The sequence below is a fragment of the Nicotiana tomentosiformis genome, chromosome 2, assembly GCF_000390325.3.
Source record: "Nicotiana tomentosiformis chromosome 2, ASM39032v3, whole genome shotgun sequence".
In the NCBI taxonomy this organism is placed as follows: domain Eukaryota; kingdom Viridiplantae; phylum Streptophyta; class Magnoliopsida; order Solanales; family Solanaceae; genus Nicotiana; species Nicotiana tomentosiformis.
In genome coordinates, this window is record NC_090813.1 from 141,380,582 (window position 1) to 141,398,209 (window position 17,628).

General features: G+C 34.2%; 1 protein-coding gene and 1 non-coding gene across 2 annotated transcripts; both read left to right on the forward strand.

Annotated features, from left to right (window-relative positions):
• The first annotated feature begins 8,074 nt into the window (after positions 1 to 8,074).
• Positions 8,075 to 17,290, forward strand: LOC104114692 (phospholipase D delta-like). Its single transcript, XM_009625197.4, has 10 exons — positions 8,075 to 9,144; positions 9,753 to 9,869; positions 10,099 to 10,293; positions 12,175 to 12,477; positions 12,561 to 12,629; positions 12,745 to 12,892; positions 13,405 to 13,553; positions 14,103 to 14,249; positions 15,530 to 15,730; positions 16,677 to 17,290. The coding sequence occupies exons 1-10, from the start codon at positions 8,212 to 8,214 to the stop codon at positions 16,971 to 16,973; spliced, it is 2,559 nt and encodes an 852-aa protein (XP_009623492.1). The 5' UTR covers positions 8,075 to 8,211; the 3' UTR covers positions 16,974 to 17,290.
• Positions 16,992 to 17,096, forward strand: LOC117281088 (U6 spliceosomal RNA). Its single transcript, XR_004511705.1, has one exon. It is a non-coding gene; the product is annotated as a U6 spliceosomal RNA (small nuclear RNA).
• Positions 17,291 to 17,628: the final 338 nt, after the last annotated feature.

The window sequence follows — 17,628 nt, forward strand, 5'->3', positions numbered from 1 at the left end:
CACATATCCCTTGCGGTATCATGTGCACTCACAACAAGAACAAAAGAGTAAGTTGACTCCACACATTCGAATCAAATGCTCAAATATATTTTAAGGACTCACATATATCAATAAAATTCCTCACTCTCACAAAGAAGTCACATGCTTGCACAAAGTACTATAGGCTTGCCCATTATATAAACCTCTACTAATGTAGGTTTGCTCAATCTAAAATCAATTAGGACTTTTTCATAGTTGTAATGTAGACTAAGGGACGGGTAGAATAAATTTAGGAATAGTGACTAACCCTCTTAAGCACTTTAACACATCACAAACTTAACTTTAAGCGCATTTTTCTTCAATACAACTTTACTTTCACAAACAATATCACCCCCAAAAATATTTCCTCTTTCTTTAAGCACTACTTTAATTTTTATCCACTATCAAAGACAAGGTATTCTTATTTTCTTTTGCTAAATATTTTTTTTTCTTTTCAACAATACTTTTTTTTCTTCCTGCTAGTGGTGTATTCCTTACAATACAAGTGCACATTTCTTTCTTTCATTGGTTCCACTCAAAAACCACCCAAGTTTCTTACTTCTTCTAGCGCTCATTTTACAATTAAAGTATTTTAAGAGGTAAAAGGATCAAAACAATGACAATTAAGAACAAAGGGGTATAGACTTGTAATGTGGCTGCCAAATAAAAGTTTATAGGCTCAAAAGGGTTGACTAGGGATAATTTTTATTTGTGGTAAGCATTAAGCTCAAACAAATTAAAGAAAGCCTAAAAATATTTTTTAAACCGAGCAAAACCTAAAATTTCACTTCAACTCACATGCCGAAAAAGTTCTAGACTCTAATGCAATGACACGGACCATATAATTTCTCACCACACATAGCACATGACTCAATAAGGACGGTACCATTTTGGTTCTCAAACAATTACAAGTATTCACTGAGCTATAAAATATTAAGCATTAAACACAAAGTGAACACGAACCAAGAAAATGAGACATAGGGGTCAATAGACATGCTATCTAACTCAATAAGGCATCATAAGCAATTTCAAACTATAGAGAAGGTAATACACATACTAGAGCATAAATATGCTACTATCAAACAAGTAAGAGGTGCCTAGAAATCTCATCTTCCTTCTTTTTGCCCCTAAATCCTATTCTACTCTAAAAATAAAAAACTATGACCCAATTCAAACTACATACCATGAAAAAGAATCGAGACACAAAGAAAAATCACGGGGGATTATTACTACCTACAAAAATAAAAGAAATATTTTTGAATTTTTCTATTTTTTAATTTCTTTTTGTGTTTTTGGTTTGACTTTAAACCCTTAAGAAAACTGTCTAATAGATCCATCGTCGGGAAAAGTTCAATCTTTTCTATTTTTCTAACATAAAAAAATATATTCAATTAAACTAACACAACTAAAATAGGATAGAAAGTCACCTAGACAATATTCTCACCCCACACTTAAAATTGTGCATTGTCTCCAATGCATACCTTTAAATATAAGAGGGTAAAAGAAACTCCCTAGTAGGCCAAAGGCCGAAGTATTAGCAGTTCATGGGGTACTCACACTTCTCTCATACTTGGTTCTTTGTGCGGGCACCCACACTTAGTTCTAACCATCTCACTTGATTTTGCTTTCTTCCAATGTCCTTGCTTCCCATGCTCCTAGAGAAATAAAAAACAACACTACAAGAATAATACAATAATAAAAAAAAAGAATAATAAAAAAAAAGTAAATCTAGGTTGCCTCCCAACAACGCTTGATTTAACGTCGCTTCACGATGCGAATCCCTTTTTGCCTCCATTTCGAACTTATGAATTGGACCCCAGGTTTTGATTCTGCTCAATGATCATGATCTTGGGGCGATACAAATTGTTGAGAGCTAAAAATTAAGTGATTTTTTATGCACTTTTTGGCTTTCAACCGAGGAGTGTCACCTTGCCTAGAAGACCTTGAAAATCATAATATAGGGCTCATCCACCTCTTCCTTTGACTCTTGCATTGGCTCATACAGATCAATTTCCATACCTCCTTCCGAATACAATGTCGAAAAATGATTGGAATGAGGACCAATGCGCTCAAACTGAAAATTCAACTTGTTATCGACCTCCTCTTCTTGCCACAAACTAGAATATATTAAATTTGTATCCGTAAGGTCCTCAATTGACTCAAGTACCACTTCTTCAATATCGACATCATCAAATTCTAGTTGGTTGGTTTGGTCATATTCTACTCTTAATTCCTTCATTATAATGACAATTTCTGCAGCCAATTCATGCTCTTCTTGGCTACTATTCACAATGTAAGCTTGTTGCGCTTTATAAGGTTCAATTACTTTATTTCCTTGAGCCTCCAAGTTGTGAATAGTGCCTTTTGCCTTTGTATCTACAGTGATTTTTCATCATATTATTCCACAAGGCACTTCAACTTATCTTTAATCTCCTTCAGGTCAGCTTCCCTAGGTTCTTTGTTCCTATTAACTTAACATGAAAATGTAGACCTCGCGAAGCCTGGTCTGTAGCGCGGTCAAGCTGGCTATAGACCTCGCGAAGCCTGGTCTGTAGCGCGATTAAGCTAGCTATAGACCTCATGAAGCCTGTTCTGTAGCACGGTTTGGGTACTTGACATTTTTATGCTCTTTTCTTGCATTTTCGTCTTCTTTTTGTGCAACCTTCACTCGGCTTTGTCTTCCGATGCTCCTACACATAAAACAACATAATTTAGCTCAAACGTCGCATAATTAACCACTAAACTAACAACATGTAAGGTGAGTAATGTACTAAAAGTATAGCATTTTGGCCTAACATCAAGTACACAGTAAATAGAAGTATGGATATATATAATCCTGATAAAATATAAATACTAGCAAAACGTCCTGTCCTCCAAGATTTTCTTACTCTGGGACACTACCCACTCCAAAGACGAGTGTGCTGAAAGAACCGTGAAGTTTCTTGTCTCGTATAGTTTGGAAGATCACCTTGCCAAAAAGTAACAACTACCAAATAGGGTGACATACTAATAGATAAACGTAGAACATACGATCGAGTTAAGTGTAATTATAACTTTGATTTTAATGGATTCTAGTTGGTACTCCTTCATCCTTAAGTAGAAATCTCGAGTTCAAGCACTGAATATATATGTAGTCGTCTTTGTTAAGAGTGATTTACCCGCAGTGGATAGAAATTTTTTTGACGAATTCGAATTTAGTCGAGCCCCAATATATATACTAAATACCGGATAGGAAAATGAATTATCCTTGAGCCCCACGATTCAAGCCGCGGATACTCTGGCTCTCGTATTGCATTTTAATTTGTGCACAAATTACTCATCAACTTGGACAAGGCGACCAAGCAATCAGTGCCTTCCCCTCGAATTAAGGTAGTTAAATGATTCCTTGCAAGACTTATTTTGAGTGTTGAAAAGAGCATATTCATGTGATCCCTACACCTTTTGCCATCAAAGTTTTTCTCAAATAATTAAAGCACTTGATTCTTTCTTAGAATGAGTAATATTTCTACCCCTTGTATTTCTTTAAGAGACTAATCATCAAATTGTTCGCATCGCACCTAGTGCTTCGAAAATGTCATGTGGTTTTTGAGATATATATGGTTGCTTTTATTATTGTTTTTCTAAGCAAAGAGTGACATATATGCTTAAAGTCTAATTTTTCTTTTTCTTTTTTTGAGTTTCACTATTCAATATTTGAAATTCACCTAATTAGAATTCGTGGAGAGAGTAAGCCCATTAAAGGAGTATAATGCTCCATAATTAAAGCACTTTTTATTTGATAATATGTATCTAGTGACAAAAAAACTCAAGCAGGACTTCCCGTGTTATTTTTAGAATATACTATTGAAATGAAGCAAATAACCAATTTTTACATAATTCTTAGATCTTTGAATGTCGTTTTTAAAAGATAATTTCACTTTGAAGTTCGACCTTAGAAAAGTTGAACAATTAATACGTAAAACTTTAATCGAATTAATGAGTACTGGATATATAATACCGTTTTGTAGTACGGCTGCAAAACTTAGAAAAGATGTTCATAGCTCAAAAATAATCTTCTATACTGTGTGGCTAACTTGCATTTATGTTTGGGTGCTTAGTATGAATTACACTTTGAGATAATTTGCTTAAAAGTAATTATTGAGTAAATGGTGTTTTTATAACCCTTTGATTTCATACTTTTTTTTCTTAGCAATCGCATGAAAATACTAATAGGAGTATCGTTATGTCACCACTTTGATTATCACACTACATAATACTTTATAATTATCACAATCTATTTTGAACATTGGAATTCAATTAAACTTATCTAATGTGTATGCTTTGTACTTTTAAAATCCTTTTGGGATTTCAGAGAATAATCTTTAGTACGATCGAAACTCTCTACACGTAAGTGAAGGATAGCTGCAACCTCGACCCAATTTTTATTTTTTCTCTGTAATAGTTTAGGTATCCAAATCGTTTTCATCATCTACATAGTAACATAGATGAGGCAAATTGTTGTTTTCCCCCCTTCCTTTTTGGGCTATGAACATGGGCGGACCCACACGAGGTCAACGTAGTTCATATGAACATGTACTTTCGTCGGAAAAATAATACTATTTATACAGGTATATTTTATTTTTCTCCGAAGATATTATGTTATAAATAAAGTTTGAACTCGCTCAACTTAAAATAAGTTTCCAGCCCACTTTATGGGTTCAAATGTTCTAAAGGATCCTGAGATGGAAACGACGTGGCAATATATGTAGTGCTATTTTTTTTCCCCATTGAGACGTAACAATGCGAATCCTTTTCTTTTTTTTAAAGATTAGGAAATTTTTTTTTAAAATTTTATTTACATATATACAGTTTGTGATTAGATTTTTATTATTGATTTAGAATTATTATATTTTACAATTGGTGACTTTCAGTAAATGAATTGACTGCTTTCTTAGTTAATTAGTTTATGTTGAGCCATTAGAAGTATATTTCATTTACTTTTGTTCTCAACTTCCCATCAATTTGTATTTATATATTATTCTTAGTGACTTAATTGTTTTTTGCTAATTAATCTAAGTTTCTGTTTAATTACACCGAAAGTTTCATGATGTTAGTTAAATTTGAGTGTATCTTAATTTTTGTTTGCGATGCCAATTTAAATTTTAAGTTTAAACATATTTATTCAATTATTGTGTTAATTCGAATGTTAATTTGATAATTCAGTTTTAAAATTTAATAAAGAGATTTTACTCTCCAATCTTTCAAATTGTCTCAATCAAATTTATCGTCTCAAATTGCTCCTCTTATGGAAATATTTTTGAAACAATTCGAAGAATAACCTCTTTCCTCTAAAAGCAAAGGCAAGGAGTAGATTTGAATTTGTCGAGGAATCAAAAATGACTTAGATTCCTCCGTTGATGAAACTCTCTGAGCTTTAGAGAGAAGGTTCCAGAAGAGAGAGCAATTGGGGAAAATGAATCTATATTATATTCATTTCCGTGAAAATGTGTGTATATACACGGGAGTAAAGGGTAAAGAGAAAAAGGCTAAGTGTCTAATTACCAAATTGCCACTACTACTAACTCTTACTCCACTACACTTTTTAGTGCTACACAGTTAATACACATAAATATAATCATTCACAATAAATTTCTTTAAAATAAAACAAGAACAATCATCAAGTGAGCGTGATGAGAATAGAAGAACGTACCTTCGAAGACGTCCTTACCAACCCTAAAATCATATATTTCCGCAAAGAAAATTTTCGGGCTTAATGCATCGTTTTAATCCTAAATGATCTTAATAATGTATTTTAATTTTTATTAATTTTGTTGAGTTCTTTGTAATTTACTTCTTCACATATTGCTCATGATTTTGAAGTGTTTGATTAAGCAACTAACTAACAATGAAAATCTCTTTTTCTTTTTTTGACTGGAGAACAAACAGCATATATATGAGCAAATTCCTTTGCTGCAAAACAATATACTTCTAACCTTTTAACAGGAAAAGAAGAGAAAAGAACATCCAGAAGAGAAGACAAACACCCCTATTGGAGTTAGAAGAGGGAACGAAATTAACTTACAGGGCCTTTCTTTCTTTGTTTCTCGTTTGTCTATTTCCTTGCTATTGACGTAATTGAAAATGTTGGATTTTAATGAATAACCAAAGGCCATAGCTAATAAATAAGGGTAACACAATAGTACTTGTTTAAGGTTTGGAATAGAATATTTGGTAATGTAAATAACTTGATTAATTAAGCCGTCGGATTGAAAAGTTTAGATATAATTTTCACTTAGCTAGGTGCTTCCTTGTATGTATGTAGATACTAAAGTATTACTCCTTTCGTTTCAATTTATGGAACTTATTTTTTTTTTATCCGAATAAAAAAAAATGACCCATCCTTTTTTAAAATTTAGAAATAATTTAATTTAAATTTTTAATTCTATCTCAATGGGAAGCTTTTATAGTCACAAATACTCTGATATGTTTAACATCACAAGCTTTTGTTTTAATTCGAATGTTAATTTGATAATTCAGTTTTAAAATTTAATAAAGAGATTTTACTCTCCAATCTTTCAATTGCCTCAATCAAGTTTATCGTCTCAAATTGCTTCTCTTATGGAATTTTTTTTGAAACAATTAGAAGAACAACCTCTTTCCACTAAAAGCAAAGGCAAGGAGTAGATCTGAATTCTTTAAAAAATAAAATAAATGAAGGAATATAATTAGGAACTATCATCCAAGTGAGGGTGATGAGAATAGAAGAACGTACCTTCCGAAACGTCCTTACCAACCCTAAAATCATATATTTCCTCAAAGAAAATTTTCGGGCTTAATGCATTATTTTAATCCTAAATAATCTTAATAATGTATTTTAGTTTTTATTAATTTTGTTGAGTTCTTTGTAATTTACTTCTTCACATATTGAACCCGCTTGGGTGGAGCTAGTGTGTAGGTTATGTGATCGGTTTCATCTTACAACTTGTTTGGATGGTCGTTGCATATTGTATTGTATCATATTGTTACTTTAAATACGATGTTTGTTTTGGTTGTTACTTAAATTTTATTATATCGTATCGTTAAATCTATCGTTACATAACGACGAAATGTGTCACTTTATGTAACGACCGATTTGGTGTGGTTGCGTCATTATCTTATCTTTTTCTCTCATCTCACCTTTCACTACTATTAAATAATTTTATTTTATCATTTATCCTACCTTTTTATATAATAAATTTATCCCTATCATAATTTTTTTTTATATTATTACAAATTTATTCTTCGTATTGCCGGTGCATCATATCATGAAACAACAGCAAACAATACAATCTATCCAAATATTATATTCATCAAACGATACGATACAATAAAATACAATACAATATATTATGAAACTTTTAGTAACAACCGTCCAAACAAGCTTTAAAGTAAAACTCGATGTTGTATTACCACGTTGAAATCATGAGAAATGTTTCATTGTAACTGAAAGAGGACCAGCAATCATTCACTGCTAAGTGCTAACGTTGTATTCGCAGGCATGTTGCTACATTTCGTACACCTTTAATTTCTCGTCTAGTCACCCAATCACGTGAACCTTTGCACATTGCCTTACTTTTTTGGTTTGACTTTAATCTTGTATACTATTTTTCGTCGTCAAATTAAGTTCACCTACCATGAAATAATCATCACATGATATTATGTAGTACTCCATTTCACTAACTTAAATTATGAATCTGTCGATCTCCATTGTGATGGTTTGTATGAATTCACTTAATTAATTATAACTTAAATTATGAATATGTACTCTATTAATTACTGGTGCAGGTTTTTACTTCCAAGTGTTCCTAAACATGTCTCAATCCAAATTATACCTAATTAACAACTAAGTATAATGTATTAGGAGGAAACTTGTTTTCATCAGAAAAATTATAATATATCAATATATGTAGTACAATGTTTAAAACACTGTTTAGAGTACAAACTCAAGACCAACCCTCCGTGCATGGCAGCTCGATCGGAGACGTAGAATCTCAGCAAACAGTCACTATATATCACTTTACCAAACGTGCCACTATCCCATACTTCTCCACAAAACCAAATTCTAAGAATATCTCCTTTCTTCTCCCAATCTTTTCACTCCTACTAACATGATCTTTATGCTATAAATTGTATTCTGCTATCCAAACGGATTAGCAATTTCTACTGCACATTACAATGTCCGAACCTAAAAAGCTCATATTACATGGAGATTTGGAACTTCACATTATCCAAGCTCGTCATTTACCCAACATGGACATTACCTCTGCCCGTCTTCGCCGCTGCTTCACTCTCGGTGGCATCTGCGGGAAACCACCTGATTCCACCGACGACGGCAGCCCTACGTCACCACCGGATAAGAAAAATCAGCACCGGAAAATCATCACGAGTGACCCATACGTCACCGTTTCAGCTCCACAAACCGCATTAGCCCGTACTCGGGTCATACCCAACTCCCAGTACCCGGTTTGGGACGAGCATTTTCGGATCCCATTGGCCCATCCTATGGCCTACTTGGAGTTTCGGGTCAAAGATGATGACTTGTTCGGGGCCGAAATTATGGGTAAAGTGAAAATTCCAGCAGAAAATATCGCCGCCGGTAACGTCATCTCCGGTTGGTTTCCCATTATTGGGCCTTCCGGTAAACCTCCAAAGCTCAATTCAGCCCTTAAGGTCCACATGAAATTTTTCCCTTATGATACAAACTCATTATACACACGTGGCCTTGCTTCTGATCCTCAGCATTTAGGTGTGAGAAATACATATTTTCCATTAAGAAAAGGAAGTTCAGTAAAACTATATCAAGATGCACACGTAAGCAATCATGTGAAGTTCCCAGATATTAAATTGGAAAAAGGAACAAATTTTGAGCACAACAAATGTTGGGAAGATATATGCTATGCAATTTCTGAGGCTCATCACTTGATTTACATTGTTGGTTGGTCTGTTTATCATAAGATTAAGTTAATTAGAGAACCCACAAGGCCATTGCCACGTGGCGGTGATCTGACACTTGGTGAATTGCTTAAATACAAGTCTCAAGAAGGTGTAAGAGTTCTGCTGTTAGTTTGGGATGATAAAACTTCGCATGATAAGTTCTTTATTAACACGGTATGTATTGTTGAATACTATTCTGATTCCTTTGTTAAATTATAATGTGGTTTCTTTTGATAAAGCATATTCTAATGTGGCATTAATGCATACTTTATTATGTTCTTGTTTATTAAAGAAGGTGTTAAGATAGTGGTTGCACGTGACTATCTTTTCTTTTCATGTCTTTCTTGGCAATTATAATCTAGCTTGACTTTTGCTAGTTGCTGATATTCTTCATTCCTTGCTTAAACTCCACTGACCATGCTAGTTGCCGTTATTTTATTTCGAAATCTTTGCTTAAAAACTCCAATGACTATGTTTTTTGCATACCGCTCGTTAGCATTTTGTCGTACTAATATTGTTTCTTTTTTGTCCTTTTGTCTTTTTGTTTTTTTTTGAGCCGAGTGTCTTTCGGAAACAGCCTCTCTACTCCTTCGGGATAGGCGTAAGGCCTGCGTACACACTACTCTCCCCAGACCTCATTAGTGGGATTTTACTGGGTTGTTGTTGTTGTTGTTGTTGCTCATTAGCATTTTGAATGCAACTTAGCCTTCTCCTCAAGTCATGCATGGTCAGTTTTTTGGAAAAAGGTTTCAGCTAATTATTTGAGATGGCATTGGTTGCAGGCAGGAGTAATGGGAACTCACGATGAGGAGACCAAGAAGTTCTTTAAGCATTCCTCTGTGATTTGTGTTCTGTCACCACGTTATGCTAGTAGTAAGCTCAGCATTATGAAGCAACAGGTAACTCTCTTATAAGTGTTCTCATCAGTTTGCTGGAGAAATGAAAGAAGAGGTAAAAAGGTTTAGCAGGAAAAGATGATCTTAGTTGCTGTGCATATCAAATGTTATTGATAGCATGAATATTCCCTATTAGAAATCTATTTTTGCTTTTGAATTAAAATCACTTCCTCACTTTTTGGCCTTTATCTCCCCTTTGTTGATGGTTTGCACATTTAATTGTTGCTTCCAGGTTGTTGGAACCATGTTCACGCATCACCAGAAGTGCATTCTTGTAGATACACAGGCTCCTGGCAATAATAGAAAAATTACAGCCTTCTTAGGAGGTCTTGATCTCTGTGATGGTCGCTATGATACACCTGAACATCGCTTATTCCGGGATCTTGATACTGTTTTCAAAGATGATTTTCATCAGCCTCAATTTCCTGTGAGTAGTTTGTTGTTCCAAATATTTTTTTGATAATTTTAATACCTGTAAACTATCATTAGGTGTGGTTCTTATTGGTTAGTTGGAGAAAAGTCTAGTATACTTTATGCTAGTTGGACTACACGGGTTATTGCAGCAGATTGAGTATGATAACTAATAGAGACCAAATCATGTGAAAAGAATGATTTCGATGGTTGTGTTAGTTTATATACCTTATACAACAACAACTACTACAACGCCTCAATACCAAGCAAGTTGGGGAAGCTATCTTCCTTATAAAATATCGAAAAGTCTGTTTCCAGCATATGAAGTTTAACCCATCTGTTAATGCTTTTAGAAAATCTGCTTGTAGATATTTTAGCAGTTGTTATTGCCACATGACTAAAAATGTCAACAAGCAAAGGGCAACCTGTAGTTCAAAGTATTCAAGTTCTAAACCCTGTTTGATTAGTTTGGGCTTAAAAGCATGTGCGCAACTTCTGTAACTGCTGGAAAAGTTTTGCTCAAGAGTTTGCTAAGCTCGCTATGTTGCTTAAATTAAATTTGCTTCTGTTCCCGAAGTTTAGAGTCTGTTTCCTTGCTGGAGTTGACGCATGAAGAGGTTCCTGCCTTGTTAATTTCACTAGTTTTAACTCTGTTTCCCAACAGGATTAGCAATCTAAAAGTGTTTGTTTATTTCAGATGCCAAGTGGGGAAATGTAGTTAGAAAAATTAAGTTCTAGTAAAGCATTAGGAGCTATGTTTTATGCCTGAAACAACTATTCCTTTGGGCATCGTTTTAGTTACTTATCATTCTTTTGGGTGAAGATTTCAGATATAATTTCTATATATGTATGTAGATACAAGCATTCTGGTTTGATCATGATTCTCTATGTAGGGAACGCGGTCAGTTTGAAAACAAATCTCTAATTTAATTTTATTCTGAAATACCACAAGAATAATGTCTCTCTCTGCTTATTATTTGAAGTGTCGGAACTATTTGGAGACCTTAACTTTTTCTGCAAAATGAAGATTTTACCTACAAGATACTGTTCTCTAATCTTTTTAGCTGTCAGTCTCTTGCAATTGTTTTGCCATCTATTATGGGAAAGTGCTCACACTTTGATGAAGGGAAAGAAAAAAGATGCTAATGCTAATAGAGACTAGGTGGCTTGCCAACAAAAAGGATAAAAACTTATATCTGAACTGACACTTATATCCCTAGAATTTGAATATTCCGGTAAAAGCTTGTACTTTCCTATTTTGTTCTTTTAATATCGTTATCATTTATTCGCTTCGATGTTGATGCAAATTAATTTGGAACTTGTACATTATAGACTGTTTGTTGTATAGTATTTGTCATCTGCCTTAATTTAAACCGAAACACCTAATATAAAACATGCAATTATTACTATGTCAAATTTGTTACTTTCAGATGATACTTTTACTGAAAATAAATCTTAGTACTAAAATAGGTTTGAAAATATAATAAACAAGAATTATAAGCAAAATAAATTAATTTAATGCATAAATGGTGAGATAAGAACTTTTCTAGTGTATGACTTAAATCTCTCAAGTACTTTTATGGAAGTTCAATGTTTGAGTAATATTCATTTACAATCCAAGGATTATGATTTAGTACATTGAACATTCAATTGTCAGTCGTGAATAAGGTTATCTAAAAGTCCCCAAGTTACTTCGAATAAGGGTTGTTATGTTTGATTTAAACCATGGATGGTGAAACCCTGCATTGTATCATATAATTATTTCCAGCCACATGTTTATGTGATTTTATGTCTTTTCTACATTGAAATTTCCTTCTATTTCTTTATTTCTTTTGATCATGGCTTTCTAGTTGATTATGTTTTTATAATTTTCATTTATTTGTACCACATTTACTAGCCAGGGACCAAGGCCCCGAGGGAGCCATGGCATGATTTGCACTGCAGAGTTGATGGACCTGCTGCATATGACGTACTTATAAACTTTGCTCAGCGATGGAGGAGAGCAACAAAGTGGAGGGAGTTCGCTTTTTTTAAGAAAACAATGTCCCGTTGGAATGACGATGCAATGTTAAAAATTGAGCGTATCTCATGGATACTCAGCCCCGCTTTTGCTGTTTTCAAAGAAGGGACTGAGATTCCAGCAGATGATCCAAAACTATATGTATCTGGGGAAGATCGCCACGATAATTGGCACGTACAGGTAGATTTTTCTTGTCATCCGGAGATGTTCAACAGAATTTGTTAAATCCCTTATAACGCTCTTCCTCATTTCTTATATTGCAGATCTTTCGTTCCATTGATTCAGGTTCAGTGCAAGGTTTTCCCAAGAGTATTGATGTTGCTAAGGCACAGGTACAGATACCATAGCTTTTTTGTCATAATCCTTTCAAAGTTCCGCGAAAGTAGCTGTACTGTATATGGAACACTTATCACTATTCACAATTTCTGTTCATTATGTCTTTGGCAGAACCTTATCAGCTCAAAAGATCTGGTAGTAGACAAAAGCATTGAATCAGCATACATCCAGGCGATAAGATCTGCTCAACATTTCATATATATTGAAAATCAGTATTTTCTTGGGTCATCATATGCTTGGCCGTCGTACAAAGATGCAGGTATTATATTTTCTTGCTATATTATCGAACAGAAATATACAAGACATGACACTATGTTATCACCAAAGAATTAAAAGGTTATGATTCCCAACATAGAAATGTGCTTTTATATTCACAACTTCCTCATGAAATAGATGATCCAAAATTTACATCTCCATTTTTAATGCATTTGACTAATAGGTAGACTCTACCAGGTTCAATATTTTACCACATCCAAATCCTAGAAAAAGTATGCAAAAGGTTTTAAGATGGGTAAAGTAAAAATCTGTAAATTCCAATTGTTCTCTAATTATTATCTTCATGTGTTTCCTTTAAGCAAACTCTTGAAAGTGTTACATTTCTTCCTGAAAGCAGTATTTTATAGAACTTACTCGCCAGTTTTCTAGGATAATCCAGTTATAATTGAGCTCAGACAAATTCTTGCTTTTGTTCTACTTAAATAAACCACCTGGAAGCATTCATCTTCTTCCTTGCCCAATTCCAATTCATGTTCATTTATCGATTTTGTTCAGGAGCTGATCATCTGGTACCCATGGAGTTGGCACTGAAAATTGCAAGTAAAATTAGAGCCAGAGAACGCTTTTGTGTATACGTTGTTTTGCCCATGTGGCCCGAGGGGGATCCCAAGTCAGTTACTGTGCAAGAAATTCTATACTGGCAGGTAATCTGTTTCCTGAATCATCATGATTTGTATTTTGGATTTCATAAACGTAGTTTCATATAACATTAATAATGTGACACTGGGCACCTTCAGCGGCAAACATCAAGGGCAGTTCTAGAATAATAGCGGTGCCAGCTCTTACGGTACTTTTATCTGAATATCATAATTGCATTAGTTATTCTGTAGATTAACATAAATGGGAATGGAAGTAGCTTCCTATTATAAACATTCTCATTCCTCATAAATTGGTATTTTATTTCTTTAATATGTAGTGACACAAAACACAACGAAATCAGATTTTTAGAAAGGATGTTGGTGGAAAAATGGTTTGTGTATTTGAGGAACCTGGCAGAATGAACGAGAGGAGAACTTTGATAATGAATGCTAACTTATCCCTAAAATATTTTCATGGTGTCTCGAGCTTGTTCTTATTTCTCTATGTCAGATTTGATTATTTAGTATTTTATGCTATAAAAATGTGATCTGATGCAAGAATCTAAGAATAATAATCAGATGCACTTTACTGAAATTTGTGTATGCTTTCAACAGAGCCAGACAATGCAGATGATGTATCAAGTTATTGCAAGGGAGCTCAAGTCAATGCAGCTTGTAGACTCACATCCATTAGATTATTTAAATTTTTACTGCCTTGGAAATCGTGAGGCGAATGGTCAATTCGCTAATGATGCTGATAAGGTAATGTCCAAGTGTGCACATAAACACTACATGCACTAACAGTTAAGTGAAAGGTCATTGTGAGATTAACAAGTTTGTGATCTCCACTCATAAATATACCTTGTCTGCTAGCTGGTGTTTGTCTGAATCTTATCACTTCTAATCTGAGCTATATTATACTTTTAGCCCTTAGTATGTCCAAATAAGGGAATATGTAGAGAAGGATAAATGTCTTCTTCACACATGGCATCACATTTCTTAATCTACCTTCCTTTCATGTCACTTCTTTTAGTATCTATCCACTTGCTCTCTCTATTTTCCCCAATTGCATGCACTTAAATCAGAATACATCATCTAGACTATCCATCACTGCTACTGTCCGTAGTATGCTTTACTTGTTTCAATCTCTTCAAGGCTGTTCAATGGAGTTGTCACATAATTGTTAAAATGAATAAAGAATTTCCCTACTCTTTGAACAATTGGAAAAAGTGCTGTACCTTGTACATACTCCCACGCTTTTGCTTCTCCTTCTAAGTCTTCCTGTTATTCCTCCGATAGAGCTACCCTTGCCATACCCTTGGGAATATTTTTTTTCTGTCCCTTTTTGGTAACAGTATGTTTCAACATTTTGCACTTAGATACTCCCCGTGCATGCATTGATATTAGTCTTTTTGTTATGGGCAGTGAATATTAGGCCCAAACGGTGCTTTGTGACCTATTTCTTGAGATAAGTTCACTATCATGGGGCTTCTAGAGGAATTGTTTTTCTTAAAACTAAGTAAATAAATGCTAAAATGGAGCTGAGAGCTGTACAAAACGTGACGTGCAAAACCTCAATTTCCTTGCTATTCATGTAAGGAACTGAACTTCATGAATCGTTGGGCAAAATCCTAAACCAAGAAGCTAACGAAAAGATACATTTGAATTTGACACTTAGTACAGTTATAATTTTGCCTTGAATTTTGGCTACATGGGCCAAAGAATCCATGAAGGACTTATTTTATTAGTTAGAGCATTCGTTCCTCTTCTGTTCAAGTGTTGAAGTAGTTCCCTAGTTGTCCTTCACACAGTCCACTTCAGCTCAAAGGTGGTCAAAATCCGGTTTCATAATTGTCTAGTAATTTTACAATTTCAAACAGACAATTTGAATCTTCAGCCTCCATTTCACATAATAAGCATCTGGGAAATGAAACATCTATTTGGCTACCGTGTTTCATGAAATTATTTTGATGCGTCTCGATTCGATGAAACTGGCAAAATTTTGTTAAGGCGTGTTTTTTAAAACTTTTCCATGCAACCAGGTCTCGGATTCATATAAATTTCAACGTTTCATGATATACGTGCATGCCAAAGGAATGATAGTGGATGATGAATATGTTATACTGGGTTCTGCCAACATAAATCAACGATCTTTAGCCGGATCGAAAGACACTGAGATAGCTATGGGTGCCTATCAACCACATCATTCTTGGGCAAAGAAGCAGCAGCATCCACGAGGACAGGTTTGAATGTTTGATTGTTTTCCCTTGCCAAGATCTTTATTTTAATTTATCATTTGAAGTTACAGACTTAGAAAAGTTGTCTTTGGATGAGATATTACAGACATGGGAAGGGACCCAAAGAGTTTAAGTTTAATTATCTTAATATGGTATCTGAAATTAGTGGCTTTGTCTGTGTTCACAAAGCTAAATCTACCTCCTCTATCAATTTATATTTAATAACTACTCTGTCTTTTTTTTAAGAAAAGGAAGAAAATTAGAAGGACAAAAAAAAGATCTTTGTTGACACGGTTGCTACCTAAAAATTCCAACTTCAAATCCATTTCAGTTGCTTTATCTCTATTAACAGGGTTGAATTATAGTGATTTCTCTTGGCTCTCAGCTGTAACTTTTATTTTGTTGCTTAACTCAACAATTATCCTAACTTAAAAGTCTTCCACAAAAAGCCTTTTATCGAACTTCATCACGCCTTTTCTATTATACATTATGAGACTTATGATTCATTCCAAATATCAACACCGTTTATCAAGTTGCTTAAGTGGATATGTAATATTTGTAAAATCACATGCAAATTCAAAAGAATATGCTACGTCTTCAGTAGTAAAACTAGGGTAATGAATTTTCAGTTATCATACCGTCACTATGCTGAATGTTCTCTCTTTCATCTTTCTATTTTTGTGTTCATTTTTTTCCCCCAAATGACTATTAGTTCAAATATCCCATGTTGTATTGACCTGTCAATTTATTGAAAAAAGAAAGAAAGCAATACTACACTAATGTGAAAACTCCAAGTTCATTTACTAAATCCACAGTTATGAGAAGAAGTTGAGAAATTTTTTGATGTTCAAGTGAATCATTTTTCATTTATAATTCCAGTTCTGAGAAGAAGTTGATTAAAACTCTGATGTTTAAGTGAATCATTTATTTTTCATCTTGTCTCGATCTCCAGGTCTATGGATATAGAATGTCTTTGTGGGCAGAGCACCTTGGAATGTTAGAAGATAGTTTCAAAGTACCAGAAGCATTAGAATGTGTAAAGAGGGTGAATGAGGTTGCTGAAGATAACTGGAAGAGATATACTGCTGAAAATTTTACTGAATTGCAAGGACATCTTCTGAAGTATCCCATACAAGTGGATGCTGATGGCAAAGTTGGTCCATTACCTGAATATGAATGTTTCCCAGATGTTGGTGGTAAAATATTAGGAAATCCTTCCCCTACTATCCCAGATGTGTTGACCACCTGATTCTTTAGGAAAGTTCATAGTCTCTTTGAGAAAGTACGATTAAATTGGAATGATACAAAGAAGATTAGCATACGCCCCCAATGCAAGGATAACGAGCATAAATTCAAGAATTGTCATGCTTCCGGGTCTATGGCAACATAAACATGGTGCATGTATAGCTGTGATATATTGTATTCTCATTCATATCTGTTTATGTTGTACATCAGCAGGTAGATTTAGGAGTATTTGATGCCCGTGAACAGTTACTTACTAAAAAAATGTATATCTGATTGGTACTGGGTTCTTTTAACAAACGAGAGGGTATTGTGTTGGATAAAGAGTGTTCCTATGGTCTTGTGTATACGGGAAAAGGGCCAAATATACCCCTTTACTAAGGTATATTGTTTACATCTATCCTCCGTTATACTATCGGGCTATATCTACTCTTACCGTTAACCAAACTTTTTTAAAATAACCTCCACCTAACGGAAAGCCACCAGATTAAAATAAATGACCCTTTTTAAAAAAAGTCATTAACCCATAACCCATAGCCCGCTAAGCCCCTTTTATTTAGTGCACTTCTTCCTCACAAATTAGTCATCTCCTTCGTAGTTACTTGTTGAACTCCAGAAATGATAGACATAAAAATCACCAACAACCATATATTCATTACTAT

Bases quoted from the DNA above. Each gene is read 5' to 3' on its own strand.
- LOC104114692 (XM_009625197.4), top strand. From the start codon at position 8,212: ATGTCCGAACCTAAAAAGCTCATATTACATGGAGATTTGGAACTTCAC. The intron at 9,870-10,098 runs GTAACTCTCTTA...TGTTGCTTCCAG, and splicing joins TCAGCATTATGAAGCAACAG to GTTGTTGGAACCATGTTCAC. The intron at 14,250-15,529 runs GTAATGTCCAAG...CCATGCAACCAG, and splicing joins TCGCTAATGATGCTGATAAG to GTCTCGGATTCATATAAATT.